Below are 19255 nucleotides of genomic sequence, written 5' to 3'. Positions count from 1 at the left end.
CAGATGGTCGATTGCTGGAACTATCAGCAAAAATCCATAACGATAGTTTTTCCGGGTTGCCTCTGTGGCTGGAGAGGCTGAGAATTATACGGTACTCCAGTGGCGGATCAATAAAGCCTGCTGTTTGTATTTTTTTTTTTTATTAATTTTGTATGTTTTTATTTAATTGGAGTGTTGATTTTTGTTTCAGTTTGAATACATGTATTTTATTTTCCTCAATATTTATTAATATATATTCGTATTTGTTTCGTTTTGCACATTTTCAAGATTCATTACTGTTGTTTTTTTATTGATTTAAAAAACTAATCGGTTGATTCATTTGCTATCGGCAATTACGATCCAACCTGGATACCAGTATCAATAAAATCAGTCGGCCCCTAATCAAAATTCTTACAGGTTTTCCATTAAAAACAAACGTCTCCTCTTTCCAAATATGCAGGATTGAAAAGGCAAATGGAAAAGGATTGATCACTACAATCTCTTCGGAACATTGAAGCCGAGTATTTCAACAGGTTAATCCTGTACCTTGTCTCCGACTGTGGGCCAGATGGTCTTACAGAGGAACTGGATACAGACGACTGGCAGGAGGCTGATGCCCACTGTTAGAATGATAGTGAGCCACAGGTACGGCTGCCGAAGTGCATTAGCGGCGACACCTGTGGATGGAAATAAAAAAAAAAAATACAACAAATAAAATGCACTGATTATCAACTGTGCAGTAAATAAATTACGGCTCCCGGGTTCTTGCTCACATGTACGTCATTTACTTTGTAAAGTACCACATGAAGGGAAAAATGAAGATCAGGTCGTCTCCAAAATGGAAGCTGCAACTATATTATTATAATCTTATAGTCGAGTATAAAAGAATCGGGCGGATATTAACGCTAACATGACCTAATGCTAGTACTTCCTGTCGCTGTGTAAGTTTAGAGATAGGAAGACTGCTATCTATTTAGCGGCCGGGAAAACAATGTTAATATTAATATTTTCGAAAACACCCCTAATATACAATTTTATGAACATTTTACACGAATGGCATTACAGAAGAATCACATACCAGTGAATTTGAAGTTGGATGGGAAGATGACGTGTATTCCTGCACTCTGTATATCGAACATGATGCCGAAGTAAATGGCTATACTTCCCAACACGGCGAAGCAGTTCACAAAAGTCCAGTACGAGGTGTCCAAGGAGATCTGATCGGTGACAGGAAATGACATGAACAAACAACAAACCACTCAGAAAACCTTCAGCACAATTCGTTTCAGGACGCGATACCTGCAGGTTGACGATCATGATGAGCGAGGACGCAGTGACCACAGCGAAGGACTGGTAATCGGACGGCGCTTCTCCGTCCTGCCCCATCGTCTGCAGAAACGCTCCGTATGGGATGAAGAAGATGATGAGGGACGTGAAGATGCCTTGAAAGAGACTGATGAAGAAGTTCTTGTAATTAAACAGCGACCCCTGCTGACCCGGAAGGTACAACCTCGGAAAGCGCAAGCTCAGTTTGTCGTTCACGTCCTACGCGTGAGAAGGGAAAGAAATATTAGTTGAAATGCATCTTTAAATCTTATCGAAGAGGTAAAATAATGCAGCTGTTCAACAAAGACGTCACCTGATCCAGCAACCCCACAAGGAGGACGGGTAAACTGCTATACAGCACGTTGTAAAGGGTGATGAACCAATCTTCGTAAGCAATCTAGCAAATGACAAAAAATGTCACTATAATAAAGAAAACAAAGCAAAAAAATTTTTCTAAATTAAAATTAAATGAATAAAGCAATTAGTGAGAAATTATGATTATATTTAAATTATATAATTAAAGGTGAGATTCTTCTGAGACTAGAAGTAGATTTTATGTACTTTTAGTTTTTAAAAAAGTAAAATTTTAGTAGTTTAATGGTTTCGAACAGTTACTAATACTTTTACGATTGATGGGTTTTTAAAATAAATAAATAAATAAATAAATAGTATAGTCTGGAAAATACGGTATGTTTTTTTTTTTTATATTGTACTTTAATCCATTTTAAATCATATCTGTTTCTAAATAAAAAAAAATAAAAAAATAAATAAATACAAATTTACTTTTACTTTAAATCACCAAAAATCACACCATCTCAATTAAAATCAGAAGGTGTTCCTAGAAAGCCCTCTGCTCATGCTGAATTCTGCATTTCGTCCCTCACCTGTGCAGAATATCCACTGAAAAACGAGTACCAGAAGTGAACCAGGGTGAAGGCGAAGTTCTTGAAAAAGAAGAAGCGCAAGAACTTGCACATGCGGATGTAGGACCAGCGGCCGTGCACCAGCAGGAGGCGCTGAAGGTAGCGGAACTGAGCGAGTGCGTAGTCACTGGACATCACCGCCTGCATGCCTTCTTGCCCGCTGATTCCCACTCCAATGTCTGCAGCTGCAGAACGACAGGAAAAGTCGTGTTATAGGAGATCATTACTTTGGAACTACTCTGATTTCGAGATTCCCTTTCGGCTGCTCACTCTTTATCATGTTGACGTCGTTGGCTCCGTCGCCGATGGACAGGGTTACGGCGTTCTTGTAGCGCTTCACCAAGCTCACCACGTTGGCCTTCTGTTTCGGGGTGACGCGGCAGCAGATGACGGAGCTGCACTCACACGCCATGTCCACAAAGTCACGCTGCCTCATCTCTTTCTCCCAGTCGTTCAGGGGTTGGCCGTCCTGAGGGTTGGAAGGGGGAACGCGCTTCCCGAGACGCCGGAGGCGCAGACGGCGACGCTTCTTTTTCTTCTCGTACAGAATCTCGTTCTGCAGACCAAAACAAGTGAGAGAGAAAAAGAGAGTGAAAGACAGTAAAAAGTGTTTAGTGTTGATGAAGATGCTAAACAAAATGCTAACGGTTTTTGGAACCAGTTTCCGCAAGCTGATTTATTACGGAATTACGTCTGGGTTTCATGAGGGTCTGTATTCTATTTCTCTCTCTCTATCCTTTACTTTGTGTCTGTCTGGTTTGTGTCCGTGTCTCTGTTTTTCTCAGCATTTCTTTCTCTCCGTGCCAGCCTCTTTCCCCAACAGACGTTCTCAATGTCTGTCTTGGTCCCACTCCAACACTCATCCTTTGTCTCTTCTGCCGTCGTCCATTCTTATGATCTTTTTGTATCTATTAGTCTGTGACTCTCACTTTGCTATCTGTCTCTTTTTCCATCTCGGCTTCTCTCTGTAACTCTTTCCAGATTTCTAGATCTGTTTCTCACTCTTTGGCTCTCTCACTCTCTGCCATGTCGCTCTGTGTGGCTTTGTCTCTCTGTCTGTCCATTTAGATACTTACACTGACCAGGCTTAACTTTATAGCCACAGAGCAGGAACATCTCACAAGATCTGCAGTTTTGGAGATGCTCTGACCCAGTCGTCTAGACGTCACAATTTGTCAAACTCTCAAATCCTTACGCCCATTTTTCCTGCTTATAGCATGTCAGGACAAAGTGTTCACATGCTGCCTGATAAATAAATCCACTCACTAACAGGTGCCATGATGAAGAGATCATCATGTTCTTCACTTCAACAGCAATAAAGTTCTGCCTGATTTTCGTATGTGATTACGTCTATTGTGACACACTGGATAAAAAATTTTCTTCTCACCAGCCATCCTCCTGTAATGATGAGAGCGTTCTTGCCAGAGTCGGGGAAAAACTGCTCCTGTATCTTGCCCTTGCTTCCTGCGCCAGTCTCGCTTCTCCGCTTGGCCTGTCTGTCAAACAACTTCTGACTAAAAAAAAAAAAAGAAGAAGACAGAAATGGTGACAAATGCAAGATACCTCTCTTTCATTCAATCTCTCTCTCGTACACAATTGCAAAAAGCAACCAAAAAAAATGTGCATAGACCATCAGGACACTTACTTTACATCCTCTCCGTAGTGAATAGTCATGTCATTCGTCAGCAGCTCACAAGAGTAGCCAATGTTCTCAGCGGTCTCTGTTCAACCAGGAAGCACATTAATTACTTATGCCAAAATAAAAACACTGTCCACAAATTATACTTCAGCTGCCCACTGACCTTTCTTATCCCCAGTAAGAACCCAAAGTTTGATCTCAGCCTTGGCCAGGTTGGCGATGGTCTCTGGAACTCCATCTTGAAGCTTGTCTTCAATGGCGGTTGCTCCGATCAGCTGCAGAAACGTAGAAACAAAACCAAGTCATCAAAACCATATCAAAAAATTTTTTTATACTGGAATAAATCAAATCAATACGAAGAACACAATCAGAACAAATGTGTCTGTAATGGCGAATGGAAAAAAATGATGCACTTGTATGAAAAAATGTAAATGTAATTACATCAAAATAATGATCTAAATATAATCTAATTCTTGCTAGATTAAGCAGCCTCGTTACACGCTATAATGCCACAATGCATCTGTGGAAACTATGGGGTTAAAAGGCATGCGGAAAACAAAGCAACGCCTTTACCATCAGGTTCGTCTCGATGAGTTCGTAGACTGCATCCAGAGCCTCGTCCCGGTTGGACATGACCACGCTGGCCTCCTTGTGTTTATGAGTCCACACTTCGAACTCGGCGTCGCTGATGTCTTTATAACACAGGCACAATGTGCGCAGAGTCTCGTTGGCAAAAATCTACAAAAGATATTACGTCGTGTGAAATTTCCCAGTCTATGCTTCAATGCTGATTTGCTACCATCATCATCATCTTTTACCCGATTGCATACTAGAGGTCGACCGATTCATCGGTTCAGCCGATTCATCGGCACTGATATTTGATTGCTGGAAAAAAATCCATACCCGTTTTCCGAATTGCGTAATTCAGTACAATAGCGGCCTCTAGAGGCAAATCAATGACACCACGTGCTGTTTATTTGAAGTGTTTGGGGTTTTTTTTTTTTTTTATGTTATTTATTCTGTTACTTTTTGTTTCAGTTGGAATCAATGTTTTTTTTTCCCCTTAATATTTATTTATATGAATAATGTATTAATATTTAATTATTATAATTTAATAAAACATGTTTAATAAAGTTATTGATTAATCGGTTATCGGCAAGTATGATCCAGCCTATGAATCCAAATCGGTCAACCTCTACCGTCAACTACAGATCATTTCATATATTACATATAACGAGTACGAGATCACACTTACGTTTAGAGCCTCCTCTGTGGTCGCTGTGTGTAATGAGTCGGAACTGAGGCGCTGGTAGATCACAGTGTCGGCTCCTTTACAGTACAGTCGAATACGACCGTTTGGAAGCCGCACTGTTTTGGGGGGGGGGATTTTTTTCTAGATTATTAATGTGATTATTCACAATATTGAATACTGGCATAATCGTTTATTAATGATAATACATTTTTCACAGTTCTGATTTTATTCATGAGGTATTTTCCTATTTATTTAATGATCTTTTGGACTATCATTAATACAGTTAAGCAAAACAACAAAAAAGATACAGATGTGAAAAGAAATGTAGGGAGAAATAAAGATTTCTGAATATGTAAAGAGGAAACACTACCAAACTCCACACACTTTCTGTTTTTTTCCTGATAAACTGTGTAGATTTATACTGACGTGTACTGCATACTGGCATATTGGTATATAATCAACACACAATGTTTGATCTGAGAAATCGGAGTTAAATGTTGCTACCCTGAAGTTGATTTTCATGTAACTGTACATCCTAAAGTGTTTTAATCCTCTTATATTAGAGCAATCGGTCAAATCTAAAAAGTTTTTTATTAAAGAATGAAACATTGGACCATGAATGATGTCATGACTTCCTGCTATATTTTATGAGGTGGCATCAAAAAGTTGAGACTGATGGTGTAACTGGTGCTCTTCCGACTACGTGAGTTACCACGTCTGGGATTTGATCACGGACAGCAAGTTCACAACGAGCAAACGTGAAATCCTGTGTAAAACTGGGAAAATCTGCCACAGAGACGTTTGACATGACACGTTTGATACGGCGATGCTGCTGCTGCGCCGAGTCGTTTGAGGTGTTTCGAGCGGCACGTGTGGAAGAACGTCACCGGAAGATGACGAGAGATAAGACGAGGAGAACAATCCACGTGATCTCACTTCCGTACCCAACCTACTCGCCAGATTTGGCTCCTGCGGACTTCACCGTCTTCTTGAAGATGATCTATAAAAGCTCAAAGGTCGTCGTTTTGACACCATTGTGCAGATCCTTGCGCGAATCGCAGAAGGTGCTCAACAGAAAACTTCCAGGACACGTTCCAGAAGCGGCAGGAACGCGGGGAGCGCTGTATTGCTGTGCAGGTGCACTATTTTGAAGGTGATGGTGTGGAAATGTAGATAAATAAAGTACTTCCTGGTAAACAGAGCGAGTCTTTTTGATACCACCTCGTACATAAAAGCAGCTATAAAAATTACATTTCAACAATCAGAAACCTCTATTGCTTTTCGGAAACCAAAAATGTAGTGTGACCAAAACTTTCTGAAGACCAAAAAAGATGTGAGAAGAGCTACAGATACTGCAGACTCTCAGTGTTTGTGGCTGGTGTGGGTTGATAAGATCAACAGTTCAAGTTGTGTGAAAATACTTTGGCTTCGAAGCAAATAAGTCTGGAAAGCCAAATCATACCAGCAGGCCAGTATGCAAAAGATCCTACAGAGCAGAGCCGACACTGTGCGCTAAAAACCGACAGATTTCACAGCACACCGAAAGGTCAGACGTGTCGAAGTTTTCACTGTCGCTGAAGATGTCACCGAAGACTATTTTCCAAAGGAAATTCGCGTAAGAAGTTGTAATGGTTGGCAAACCAAGCAAATGAGTGCGCAAAGGAGCGGCTGAAGGGGCTTTAAATAGTGATGAGTCAGCAAGGAGCATGGAGTGAAAAAGAAAGTGCACTGTAGTGTAAACCTAGAGCACTCACAGACGACAGACATGCGTTTTCGGTCGCTGTTGAAGTCTAGGAGAGCGAGCATCTCGTATGTGGCCTCCGTCCCCATCTCACTGATGGTGATGGTGTCCTGAGTGCGCGACAGGAACACGAAGCCAAAGCAGCGAGCCGCTGTGACCAAAGCGCCTTCATCCGGAGACGCAGCCTGGTACACCAGCTCACCTGAGAAAGAGGAAACCATCCAAGACAACAATCAATTCGAGGGAACGCTCTTGTGGCCATGATGCCTCCACAATTCATTTTAATAGATGTACCCTATACAGACAAATGTACCGGGACACCTGAACTTTCTTCCAATAAAATATTGTGTTCACTTGAACTTGGAAACCCAAACCTGTCCCAGCATTGCGATGTGCACAAAGCCATGAATATATAGTTTGGAGAGGAAGATCGTTGAGTAGCCTACTATAGAGCTCCATCCCTACTAAACACCTTTGAGATGAAAAGTGAACACTGACTGCACCCCAGACCTTCTTACCTCACCTACATCAGTTCCTCACTTTACTAACACCCCTTATGAACACTAATGTCTGTGGGACAAAATGTTGAATGCGATGCTCAAAAAGCACAGGTGTCCGCAAACTATTGTCAACACAGCGTATGTTCAAGATCTTACCATCCTTATGCTCTGCCATAACGGTGTGGCAGAGTGAAAGCAGCTTGAAGAACTCCAGCACGTCTTGGTCTTTTTTCGATCGGATGACGGAAACGAGCTTGGTGTCGGAGAACTGGAAATTTCTGTCCACGTACTTGTTCCAGCTGAAGTCAACAGGCTGCACAGGGAAAATTCAGATACTCGTGAGCCTCCAAATCAGCATTTATATGTAAAGTACAGTATATTTATTATGTAGTAAGAAAGAAATATGCTTAGTACGTTTGCACGGTCCACAGTCACTCCGTCTTTAGTGATCGGATTTCCTTCGGATCAAAGAAAAAGAGGCATGTTTAGTCAGGGTTCCTGCAGGTTTCACAAAGTCAAATTTACCACTTTTTAAGACCTTTTTAAGACCCGTATCAATTCGTACCAAATCAATATCAAAATATCAAAAGGCCTAGAATTTAGATTTGTAAACTTTTTTTTAATATGATAAATGACTATGCACAGCAAAGGTATTAAAAATATATATAAGTTAGCACAATGCACTAGGGGGGGGGGGATGTGTACCAATAAAAACAATGATCAACAATATTTATTATTATACAGCAAGAAAAAATTCACAGTAATATCATGTACTGATGTGCTTTTTTTACTTATACTTTTTTTTCCAAAAAGCCCTGGCACTGGAGACTCCTTCCTAACCAAACATGTCTTCTCAAAACCAGTTATACGGCATGTTTGCGTGTTTCTACAGCAAATATTTGTATTAGAACTAGTGCATTCGTATAAATATGAATATATATATTATTGACAGAGCGGAAACTTCTATCAAAGGATCAAATTTTTTGACCAATCAGAAAAGAGAATTCAAAAGTTGTCTGGTACAAAAGTGACTGTTTAAACCATTGTTGAATAGGTGACTCAACTGTGGTAAATGAATTCCTCTGAAACTTAAACCTGATGAGCAACACACACACACACACACACACACACACACACACACACACACACACGGCCAAAGTTACTAGTGTGTAACAGTATCTCAACACCGATCCCCTGAACAATATTGTGACAAAGTGTCCAGGGTTCAAACAACCACACCTGAGCTGAGATCCAGGGATTGGGTGTTTTAGGGTTAAGCTCATCTGATCTTCATGTACTGTAAACACTGAGCAGGTTTGATCCAGCTGAGGCACAGCGAACACACCAACCAGAGCTTAACCTTTATAATCATCATCCAACAGCAGTCGTATTCCACTGAATAATTTATACCAAGTAAATTAAAGTTTCTGATTTGAGGTTTCAGGCGTACCCAGAATGTCTGCGCTATCTCATAGCTCGAGAGGAATCATCTCACCTGTTAGCTCACTTTCAACCACATAGAAGCATTACGTGACGCTGCGGTGCGCTTACCGTACGTGACGCCGCTGATGGTGCACTTCTTGAAGGCCATGATGTTCTGCGTGAGAGTACCCGTCTTGTCTGAGAAGATGTACTCGATTTGGCCGAGCTGCTCGTTCAGCGTGGTGGTACGAGCCTTGGCTGGGGTGTCCTTCTCAGCGTAGTACATCTGCAGATCCCAGTTTATGAACTTGCTCTGACCCAGACGGATCACCTCCACACTGAGCGTGAAAGAGAGAGGGATAGAGGAGAAGTTAGGAGTCAGCATTGCTTCAGTAATAAAACCCATTTGGGGTTTGGCGCTACAGGAAAACGACTTGAATATGTTTCATTTACATTACATTTATGGCATTTGGGGAACGCCCTCATCCAGAGAGATACAACTTGAGCAGTTGAGAGTTAAGAACCGTTCCTGAGGTTCTAGCATTGGCAGCTTAGAGGTACTGGGATTTCAAACTTCTCATACTTTTCCTTGATCATATTTTCCATTTCACATATAAATATAAGTATGAATATATTTACCTCACATAGAGTGAGATGGGCACCATAGTGTTAAGGACGATGATGTAGCCCCAGAAGGTGAGAAACCCTCTGTAGGACGACGGCTGGTTGAGGCCGTCGTACAGATACCAGGCCTTACTGCCGATTTCGTCGTACCAGAACGAGTGTCCTATCCCCAGGCCGGCACAGATCAGGATTAGCATCACGAAAATCTGCGTACAACCAAGACAACAACCAGGTTATTCCCTTATTCTTTAATGAGATACAAGAAGAATTCAGAGAAACACAGAAATCCGCTGAACAGGATTCATGACCGCGATCAGGAAATGCAGTAAGTAGATAGTAGAAGGTTACAATGTTAGCCTGTGAACGCTAAGCTTTGGTAGTAAAAGCGATAAATGACTGTTTATTTGGCCATGTAAACACTAAACACTTCCCGGAACGCAAATAAATGGCGGGTTAAATAACGCAGGTCGAATCGTCTTACATTTTGCTCAAGCGCAGTACAGGGACGCGAGTGTTTTCAGACGTTTCAGTGTGGATGAGCAACTTGTGGGAAACCAAGCAAAGTGGGAGTTTTTTTAGCAAAAGCTCTGTTTTCAAATGTATCCGGATTAGTGTAGTGTAGTGTAGTGTAGTGTGTGTAGTGTTTGTGTGGACCTCAAACACTATACACACTTGGAAAAAACAAAAATAGGCCAAACTCCAAAACTCAAAATATTCACAAAATAATTAGTCAGGAAATATGTTCATTCAGAATGATGTAAATGAGGGTCATGCATCAACCAGAAGAAACAAATGATAGAATAACGCTGTTGTTCAGAAGTCTCACCGTGTACACCATGTAGTTCATAAGATAATCTATCTTGGTGCGTTTGAACCGTGTCTTTCCGCCATTCCTCATAATCTTAGTGTCCGCTCCTTCAAAAGGAAAAAAAACGCAATTCATTTTATAAAAACTATTTGGATTTAATCAGAATGTATTTGTTTGAACTGCTTATAATTAATCTGGATTTATCTGCTGTACAGCTCAGATTAATTACTGTGTTGCCGGACCTGCATATATGACGAGTCCTCGGCACTCCTCTGTGTTGCGGACTGTGCAGCCTCTGAGCAGCATGTTATCCAGGTCTAGTGAGTATGACTCTTTGTTCCACTGCATAGTGCCAGTGAACTTATCCAAGCGGTTATTTGGTTCTTCGCAAATGATCATGGCTGCAAGACAGGCGCAAAGAAGAGTTATGAGACCGTATAAGATGTCTGCTCACTAGAGCATGTGTATGCTGCTTCTTTTTGAAGATCTCCACATTTATTCGCTGTTGTAATAACCCCCTTCACTTTCCTAGGAAGATGTTCCACTACATTCTGCAGTGAGCTTGTGGAGATTTTGTCTGGGTTCCAATTCATCATGTTTAACAGGGATGAGGTCAGAGCTCTACAGCAGGCCATTTAAGATCTTCTATTACCACCCATGGAAAAGATATCTTCCTGGGGCTGGCTTTGTGTAAGCACAGACCGGTTTGGGTCTCCTAAATCGAGTGAAGGGAAACTACTACATCCAAAGACATCTTATTTAAAAAGTGTGTGCCTCCAACTTTGAGGTAAAAGTTTGCAGAAGAACCAAATATGGGTGGAAATGCAGGCGTCCCAATCATTTTGGCCAAACAATGTATTTTAGGATAGAGATGAACAAGGTGTGGATCTCTACTGTAGGACTAAATATCATGTCAGTCAATAGGGCTTTAACTATTTTAATAATATAAATGAATTTTGTCACATAAATGATGTTTACCATCAAAATCCCCCAGCTGTTTCTCCTCCTGCAGCCTCTCATGGGTCACCTTCAATCCCATCTTAAACTTCAGATTAGTCTCTCTGGAGGGAAACGGAGAGAAATATAGAAAAAATTAAATCTTTTGGTTTTTTTGTGTGTTCGAGCACAACACAGTAAAATGGGTTCACCCGAGCATTTCTTTTAAAAAATGCTCCATGCTCCATTTAACAATAGCGGTATTACGTCGCATAATCGCCCTTGTACGTTTCTGACTCGTTCCTTTTCTCTGATGTGCAACAATTCAGCATTCATAACCATCATAATCATTGAAAAAACATGGGACAGCAGAGTCGAGTTTCTGCCTCATCAATTAAACCAAAGATGGAGCGAGAAACCAAAGCCAATATTGACTGCTCACAATAACATGCAGCCCGAAAGCAATAGTGAAATATTATACTAAAAACACTGCGCATTTAACAGGTGGGGAAGACAACAGGGACATGTGCGCCACGTCACGTGTCACGCCTTTGTTGTGTATTTAAAAACACTCTCAAACCAAATATTTGTCTATTTATCCAAGATCGGTGCTTTGTTTAAGCAGCATAATGCATAAATATGTGAAACAAAGCATCATGTAATATACTCTTCTCTGAACAGGCGCAATCATTCAAAATCAAATTACTGACTTCAATTATCGGTTTCTCACATCTCAGATTTAGGACCCAGATAAAAGATATCTATATTTGTTTTTTTAAAAGTGACTTTAATATTGTCTAATCTTCAATTCAAACTAATGTTCTTACGTTTCAATTTACATTTAAAACACTGCATTTAAGAAAAAAAGAACGAAAAAAGTGCAGTCGGCTATTTTTCCGCTTGGCTGACTGTTTTTCACACGCCCTCAATTCAAATATTTGGCCATTCGCCTAAATCTCCATGCCAGCATGGCGGTGTTTTGTTCACGTATCACACCATGCATCAATGTGTGAAGTAACACATCAAGTTATATAATAATAAACTCTTCTCTATACAGGTGTGTGTAATAACATTAACTTCATTTTCTATAATTATGATTTTTCTTTTTTAATGTATAAATTTTTAAATGATTATGGAGTCCGAGTCACTCATAAAGGGTCTTAATGGAGTCAGAGTTGCTCTTAATAGAGTTAGAGTTGGTCTTAATGGGTTTTAATGGAGTCTGAGTGGTTTTTAATGGAGTCTGAGCGGTTCTTAATGGAGTTAAAGTCGCTCTTAATAGAGTTTGATTGGCTCCTAATGGAGTCTGATTGGCTCCTAATGGAGTCTGATTGGCTCCTAATGGAGTCTGATTGGCTCCTAATGGAGTCTGATTGGCTCCTAATGGAGTCTGATTGGCTCCTAATGGAGTCTGATTGGCTCCTAATGGAGTCGGATTAGATCTTTTGAGTCAGGGTTGGTCACAATAGAGTCAGAGTTGCTCTTAATAAGCCTTAATGGGTCTGAGGCGCTTTTAATGGAGTCCGACTCGCTCTTAATGGAGTCCGAATCAGTCTTAATGGAGTCTGAGTCGCTCTGAATAGAGTCTGAGTCGCTCTGAATGGTCTTAATGAAGTCTAACTCACTCTTAATGCATTTTAATGAAGTCTGAGTCACTCTTTATGGGTTTTATTGGAGTCCGAGTTGCTCTTTATGGGTTATAATGCAGTCTGAGTCTGCCTTATAAAGAGTCGGAGTCATGCTTTATCGAGTCAGGATCACTCGTAATAAAGTCTGAGTGAGCTAATCATTATCAAAAGATACATGCATTGTTCTAATGGGAGTCACAGACATTCTTATCAGAGTCTGTGATAGATGTTTATAAGATGCTTGTGAGTCACTCAATATTAATAAGAATGTACATTTGAGAAATGCTATCAAATTAGACTTTTGTCTTCGAAGTGCCTTAGACACAGGGTGCACGTTTAGGATAAACAAACAATGTTGAATTGCAACCAAAAGATAAAAGATGGATATACAAACACAAATGAAGAACATAAGCAGAAGGTTCTTACCCATCCAGTTCTGCTGTCTCTACATAACACAGGCTGTTTGGTTCAGAGCTGGACAATAAGAAAATGTCGGCCTAAATGTGGTGAAAGAAATCAAATTAAAATAAAACTATGGATGGGAACTAAAAAAACATGATGCACTGGGAAAAAAAGCTACAGCAGGTCCAACAACCCATTTAGTGAGTGAAGAGTCTTACGGGAATGAAGTCGTTTTTCTTCAGTCGGACCACGTCACCAACTTGAATGTCCATCCACTTGGACTCCTTAAAACTGTAAGTAATAAAGTGTAAATATATGGATGGACGGATGCAAAGTGGCAAACAAACTCATTTAACGATTACGTAGACAGATTATGACTTTCAGTTTTTTGGCACCCTTTGAAAAGATGAACACAAAAAAATTTCCTTAAAATTAAGTAGAAGAAACTCACACTGAAAATGGTAGAAGAAATCAAATCATTAACTCGATTTCAAGTCGATTAATTTCATTCAGCTTGTCGGTGATCATTTGTAATAAATCATTTATTTATAATAAATAAATGCGACACCATTTGTTATAATAAATCTATAAACAGGACACAATTAAACTAGATGACAGAATTAGGCTTCTGCTAGTCAACAGACATCAGAAATCTGAGACGATCTGAAGAGAAAAGTCAACAAGGAGGTGAAGAACAGTCTCATGTGCCTTAGTGTGTCTCATTAAAGGATTGCCGGACAAGATGCCATACTACATTGCCAAGGAATTTGCATGGGGTGCCAATACTATTGATTCCGATGACGGCAATTGATGTTTAGATGTTCCGTCATATTTTCAGTGCGAGATTGACCTAATTACTCACAAAGCGGTTACCCAGGGTGCCAATAATTACGTAACAGACTGTTCTCAGTGACCAACCTGCCATTGAGGAGCACCTCACACTTCCTGTTGTTGATCTCCTTGTCCAGCCTGTGGCGAGCCTGTGAGCAGAATGGAGAACTTGGGGTCAAGAATACATGCTTCATGACTCATCACTACGGTGAAAACCTCTGATAGATATAAAAACATATACAGCGACTTACCAGGTCATCCATAAGATCTTTGATAGCGGTGATACCAAGCACCAACACTAGGGGCACTAACGTGGTGTACCAGGGCAGAGTGGTGATTTGCGGGATGATCTTTTCGCAAGAAAGGAGAGAAACGACATACATTATATATATATATAAAAAGGCATTTGGCATTTGGCAGATGCCCTTATCCAGAGGGTCAAGGGCCTTGTTTAAGGGCCCAGGAGCAGCAGCTTGGTGGTGCTGGGATTTAAAATCATGACCTTCAGTTCAGAAGTCCATCATTACTATTTTCACAGCAAAAGAACATTTTAGAAACTATTCATGAATATGATTCCATACAGGGACTTTACGAAGTGAAAGCAAGAAAAGAAAATAATTACTAAGCTACAAATTTAGTTTGCTAGAAAATAAATAAATAAATAAATTAATTAATATATAAATAAATAAATGAAAGGGGGGGCGGGGGTGACGACTGCTAACATTTTGGTCCAGAGCGTTATTAATCTCTTTGTGCATTACATAGCTAGAATATTTATTTTCTATTTAAAAGTTGAACTATATCGACACCATGTAAATGTTTGTTTTGTTTATGTCAATAGTTGTTTTTATAAACTGTTTGTTGAAATACACAAAGGCGGTTTTGCCTTCCCCAGACAAATACCGCTCTTATGATACTACTCCTCCTTTTATATCCATACATGTACATCACTTACATCAATTTACTTTTCTATGAAAAACTTTCAGACTTCCGAGTCATTACATGTACATCTTTATCTTTAAATAGATAAATATCTTTTCTTTCGCCTCGCTAGAGTCGAAATAAATCTATATAAACACTAAACGTTGCACTTTATCTAGTGGCCTAGTTAGTTTTGGGTTGTCAAAAAAAAAAAATGTTCATTTTTTATTAATTTCCAATTTATCTCCTTTCGCAGGGTGTTTTATAACCAAAAAATGTTATAAATAAATAACGTCATGCTTCGATAAATCACGCTCCTACTCATTCTGCATTATGGTGAATTAAATTTTTATTATATATGTCATTAAATGTAATTATATCATACTGGATAATATGTATAATAGTAATAATATGCATGTTATTGTTTTGTGTGTGACATTATGTTATACAATACTGTTAATTTTCTTACTATTGTACATATTATATGATGAACTATTTAATAATTGTATATTATTATAATTGAATAGAAAAATCGTCTTGGTCCATGATGCAAAAAAGGTTAAGAACCACTGCTGTACTGTATATGACTGAAATGACAATAAAGTCCACTTGACTTGACTTTTGGTTTGATCTTCGTATAAAATCTGCTCTATTAGTAGCTGCAAGTGGGAGAAACCGACTTCTGGTTTTATATACTGGATACTCATTCACTTTAACTACTTGGGATCGTTTAAGATTGGACGTGTAAAAAAAAAAAAAAAAAAAAAAACAGTGTGCAGTGCGGATCCGCGTCGTACCTGCAGGATCAACAAGACGAGGAAGTAGAAATTGGCTGCTCTTTTGAACTGCTCGAATAGGTTCAGGGGGAGGAAGGTGAAAAAGTTGTACTTATACGTCCTGATTCCATTTCCCTAGAAAACAAAACACAAATTTCACCAAATTGAGATCGTTCAGCATCAGCAGATTTATTTTTTTCCCCTCTCATGAACATGTGCTCGTAACAGATACTGCTACGCGTGTGTCACAGACACGTGACAGATCTCTTCCTGATACAGCTGAGTCACAGTGACTGACTATAAGCAGGATTAAGTCGGTAAACGATGAAGGAAGTGATCAGACATTCCTGTTGAGCAGGAAACAGATGCCTGAAATAGTCCATGCCCGTCCTAAATGAGCATCGTGAAAAAAAATCTACTTATCGTGCATTTTACACAAAGATCTACGTAATGCATAATTATTTTAAAAAATCATTAAGAAAAACAGATCACAATAATGATATTTTAATCTCTTAATCTTAATATGTTGGGATTAAGATCTGATTATTCATATCTGCTGACTCTGACTGATGCCTTCTGATAAAAATCCTTTGCAAAATCGCTGCTGTTGCGTCCGTGTTTCGTTACATTGGACTTTTTTGCATTTGTCACGTCATGCTGAGAATGAAGATGAACAAGTTCGAAGTACGTGAGATATTCAACGGAGCAGGTTTATTTTTAAACCAGGGGATACAAAGCCGTACTGAACGCACACGTTCCTCGGAAATGCATGCAAATTCGAGCAAAAACAGGAGCTCCAGCCCCCTCTTAAGATCTCTTTCATCTCCTTTCCTCTCTTATTCCTTCCTTTCCTTTCCTGGTCACGCTTGGCTTCTAACGCACACTCACCACTCTTTCACGACCCACCAGGTTTAAAAAAGGTGCACTTACAGAGTACTTGCTCTTCTTGAAGCACAAAAACGTCTTCTTCTTGAATTCGGGGAGATTGCAAAAATCTCTGTCGTTCGCTTTGATCTTCCATCCAACTTCTTTAAACAGGGAAAAAATAACACGACTGAATAAAAGCAACAAAACTCAACGATCTGGTTGATCAATTCTGCATCGCATTTAATGATTCGAAATTTACATATTTAAATATTATTAAAAAAAAATGTATTCTATTCACAATGAAAACAACTCTTAAGGTCTGCAACAGTGTTGTTCTTATTCACACTTCTGTTTTTTTTTAAACTACTGGCCTGTACGAGGGAAAAGATAGGAACAGAGACACTAACCAGGTTCCAAGGCAGGGACACTCGGTTGTACCTCTTCGTCCTCAGGCTCCACCTCGTCATCAGTCTCGTCATCACTGTATGGCATCACCTCATCATCGGGCGTCAGGGAGTCCTCCGAGTCCACACGAGGGCGACTCATCTTGAACGGTTGCTATCGAGCTAAAGAAAGGGAGAAGGAACGACCGAGACGTTAGGACTCAAACAAAGAGGAAGTTATCAACTTATATTTCTTCCCGAAAATGTTCTCAGTGTGTAGAATGAATAAGGTGTGAATTAGGGTTGTGCGATATGATCAAAATATTATAAAGTGATACGGAAGAGACTTTTTTTTCTGATAAACTGTTTCTATTTTGACGACGCGTGTATTTTTAGCTGCAAAAACAATCGACCTTAAAATCAAAGGATTTTTGTCTTTTGATCGATTTATTGTTTAAAAAGAAAGAAAAAAATTATTTTAAAGTTTTGAAAAAACTCTTCAGATCAAAAATCCAGTCCGAGTTTCAAATTTCACATTTTTTTTTTATTTTTATTTGTAAAAATCTAATAAAATAAAATAAAGTGAATTTTTTTATATTTTTTTTTTCTACAAATTGTTCAAAATATGTGTACCTTAACATATAATCACGATCTTTGTAAAAAATGTATTGCACACTGTAATACACCTACTGAGTATAATCAGCCAATCCTAATATGCTTTTTTTTAATGATGCAACAATAAAAACGATTCCCATTATCAGATTTCTTATCTACAACCATTGTGTAAAAAGCACAAGCAGAACAGAACGTCAGCACGATATGAGATTTCGACTTGCTGAGGCCTCCTACACGAGGCTGTAGGTTTCACCAGCCACCACGTTCTTCTAAAAACTTTCAGTGTTGAGAAACACGATGCAAATTTAGCACAAGTGACCGGGTCGATTTCTGCATACATGTAAAAATGTGACGCAACTTGTTTGAACTTAAATTTAGAGCATCTCTGCCTGGTGTATGCATTTGGAGTACAGGAAAAGAGTTGCAGGTGAATCCAAAGTGCTACGCTGTAATCTACATTGTCTTCATGTCTATTTAAATAGGGTTTGACTTATTTACTAATAGCAAATGTCTTACAATATTTAAGAGCGTCACTCAGGTTTAGAACAGAGCCTCTCGTTGTGGAAAATGTCAGCTCTGCCGTGGGAAAAGCCAATTCCCTGGTCTCCTATTACACGCCTGTAACGAGCCACTCTTTTCAGCTGGACTGTTTTCTAGACCTCTCTGGAAATGTACAAAACAAATACAAATCCGGTTCTAATTCTCCAGCCGAACTGGCTCATGCCTAACAATATCTTTGATAACCAGCTGAAGTATTTTAATCATGTGTTCAACAAGGACAAATACAGATCGATATCAAAGAGTCGTCTGGAATCTCGACGCAGTTCGACTCAAGACATTAGATGTGCATCTGGATTTTCCCGAGCAACAAACAGAACTGAAGCGGCAGCTCCGTCTGTTAATACGGCATTATAAACACGCGTGGAATGTTGCTCACTCCACAATCATCTCGTCGCTCCTGTCCGTACCACCACACTGTTCTTTTACAGCCCAGAACTGCCTTCCTGGATCTTTTCCTTTTCCCAACGTTTCCTACTTGAACTAACTGAGACGGACATATACCATCTCAAACATCCTGATCAATATCTATAAGGTTCCCAGACTCTAATCTAATCTCCATTTCTACAAAATAGAGCCATAACCAGATGCTTATTCATGTACTTTGTAGTTCTAGAACCTACATGCTTTGAAGTATCCCATTGCGTGCCTTATTATTTGTGCAAAACGAGTTTACTCGGTTGATATAAAGTGGTATATAGTAAAGTAGTTACATTAAGTGGGAATTGGCAGGTAGATGACAGCACCACACCCAGAGAAGGAAATGCGCACAAACACACACAAAAAAACAGGTTTAGGTGCTAAAAATAATCACGTGAGAAACGTCTGTTCTCCGAGCAACACAAAATTATGATTTCGCTTCGATGCAAATACTGACAGTAAGGTGAACATATTGAATATCTGGAACTCGGGGCACATTCGGGTCACACAATGACTGCACAATGGCTGCTTTTTGCTCCCAGAAACGGAAAAATGTATCCATTGCATTATCAAAATTGCTTTTCTGGGGTGCAAAATGTGTCTCCATGGCAACAAATTCAAAGCTAGGTCGTGAAATACTTGAAAATGGACAGGACAGATATGTAAATGCAATCTGGATTAAAAAAACAAACAAAAACAAATCG

The 19255-nt window shown here is 39.5% G+C and overlaps 1 protein-coding gene across 1 annotated transcript in view; it reads right to left on the bottom strand.

Annotated features, from left to right (window-relative positions):
* The window catches only part of atp8b1 (ATPase phospholipid transporting 8B1), a 29812-nt gene that overhangs the window by 2487 nt on the left and 8070 nt on the right, over positions 1 to 19255 (bottom strand). The window contains exons 2-27 of the mRNA XM_083563658.1: positions 16983 to 17141; positions 16639 to 16736; positions 15730 to 15843; positions 14263 to 14361; positions 14099 to 14160; positions 13399 to 13471; positions 13205 to 13275; positions 11193 to 11275; positions 10457 to 10615; positions 10233 to 10321; positions 9422 to 9612; positions 8912 to 9120; positions 7775 to 7818; positions 7517 to 7673; positions 6874 to 7062; positions 5123 to 5235; positions 4441 to 4605; positions 4031 to 4142; positions 3874 to 3949; positions 3616 to 3742; positions 2499 to 2784; positions 2190 to 2413; positions 1619 to 1702; positions 1279 to 1524; positions 1058 to 1196; positions 526 to 656 (exon numbers count right to left, since the gene is read on the bottom strand). Of these exons, the coding sequence (XP_083419784.1) occupies positions 526 to 656; positions 1058 to 1196; positions 1279 to 1524; positions 1619 to 1702; positions 2190 to 2413; positions 2499 to 2784; positions 3616 to 3742; positions 3874 to 3949; positions 4031 to 4142; positions 4441 to 4605; positions 5123 to 5235; positions 6874 to 7062; positions 7517 to 7673; positions 7775 to 7818; positions 8912 to 9120; positions 9422 to 9612; positions 10233 to 10321; positions 10457 to 10615; positions 11193 to 11275; positions 13205 to 13275; positions 13399 to 13471; positions 14099 to 14160; positions 14263 to 14361; positions 15730 to 15843; positions 16639 to 16736; positions 16983 to 17121 (3480 nt within the window). The 5' untranslated portion in view covers positions 17122 to 17141. The remainder of the gene's footprint in view (positions 1 to 525; positions 657 to 1057; positions 1197 to 1278; positions 1525 to 1618; positions 1703 to 2189; positions 2414 to 2498; positions 2785 to 3615; positions 3743 to 3873; positions 3950 to 4030; positions 4143 to 4440; positions 4606 to 5122; positions 5236 to 6873; positions 7063 to 7516; positions 7674 to 7774; positions 7819 to 8911; positions 9121 to 9421; positions 9613 to 10232; positions 10322 to 10456; positions 10616 to 11192; positions 11276 to 13204; positions 13276 to 13398; positions 13472 to 14098; positions 14161 to 14262; positions 14362 to 15729; positions 15844 to 16638; positions 16737 to 16982; positions 17142 to 19255) is intronic.

Source organism: Silurus aristotelis (assembly GCF_946808225.1).
Source record: "Silurus aristotelis genome assembly, chromosome: 16".
NCBI lineage: Eukaryota > Metazoa > Chordata > Actinopteri > Siluriformes > Siluridae > Silurus > Silurus aristotelis.
The sequence above is the reverse complement of the archived record's forward strand: the minus strand, read 5'-3'. Positions and strand labels throughout refer to the sequence as shown.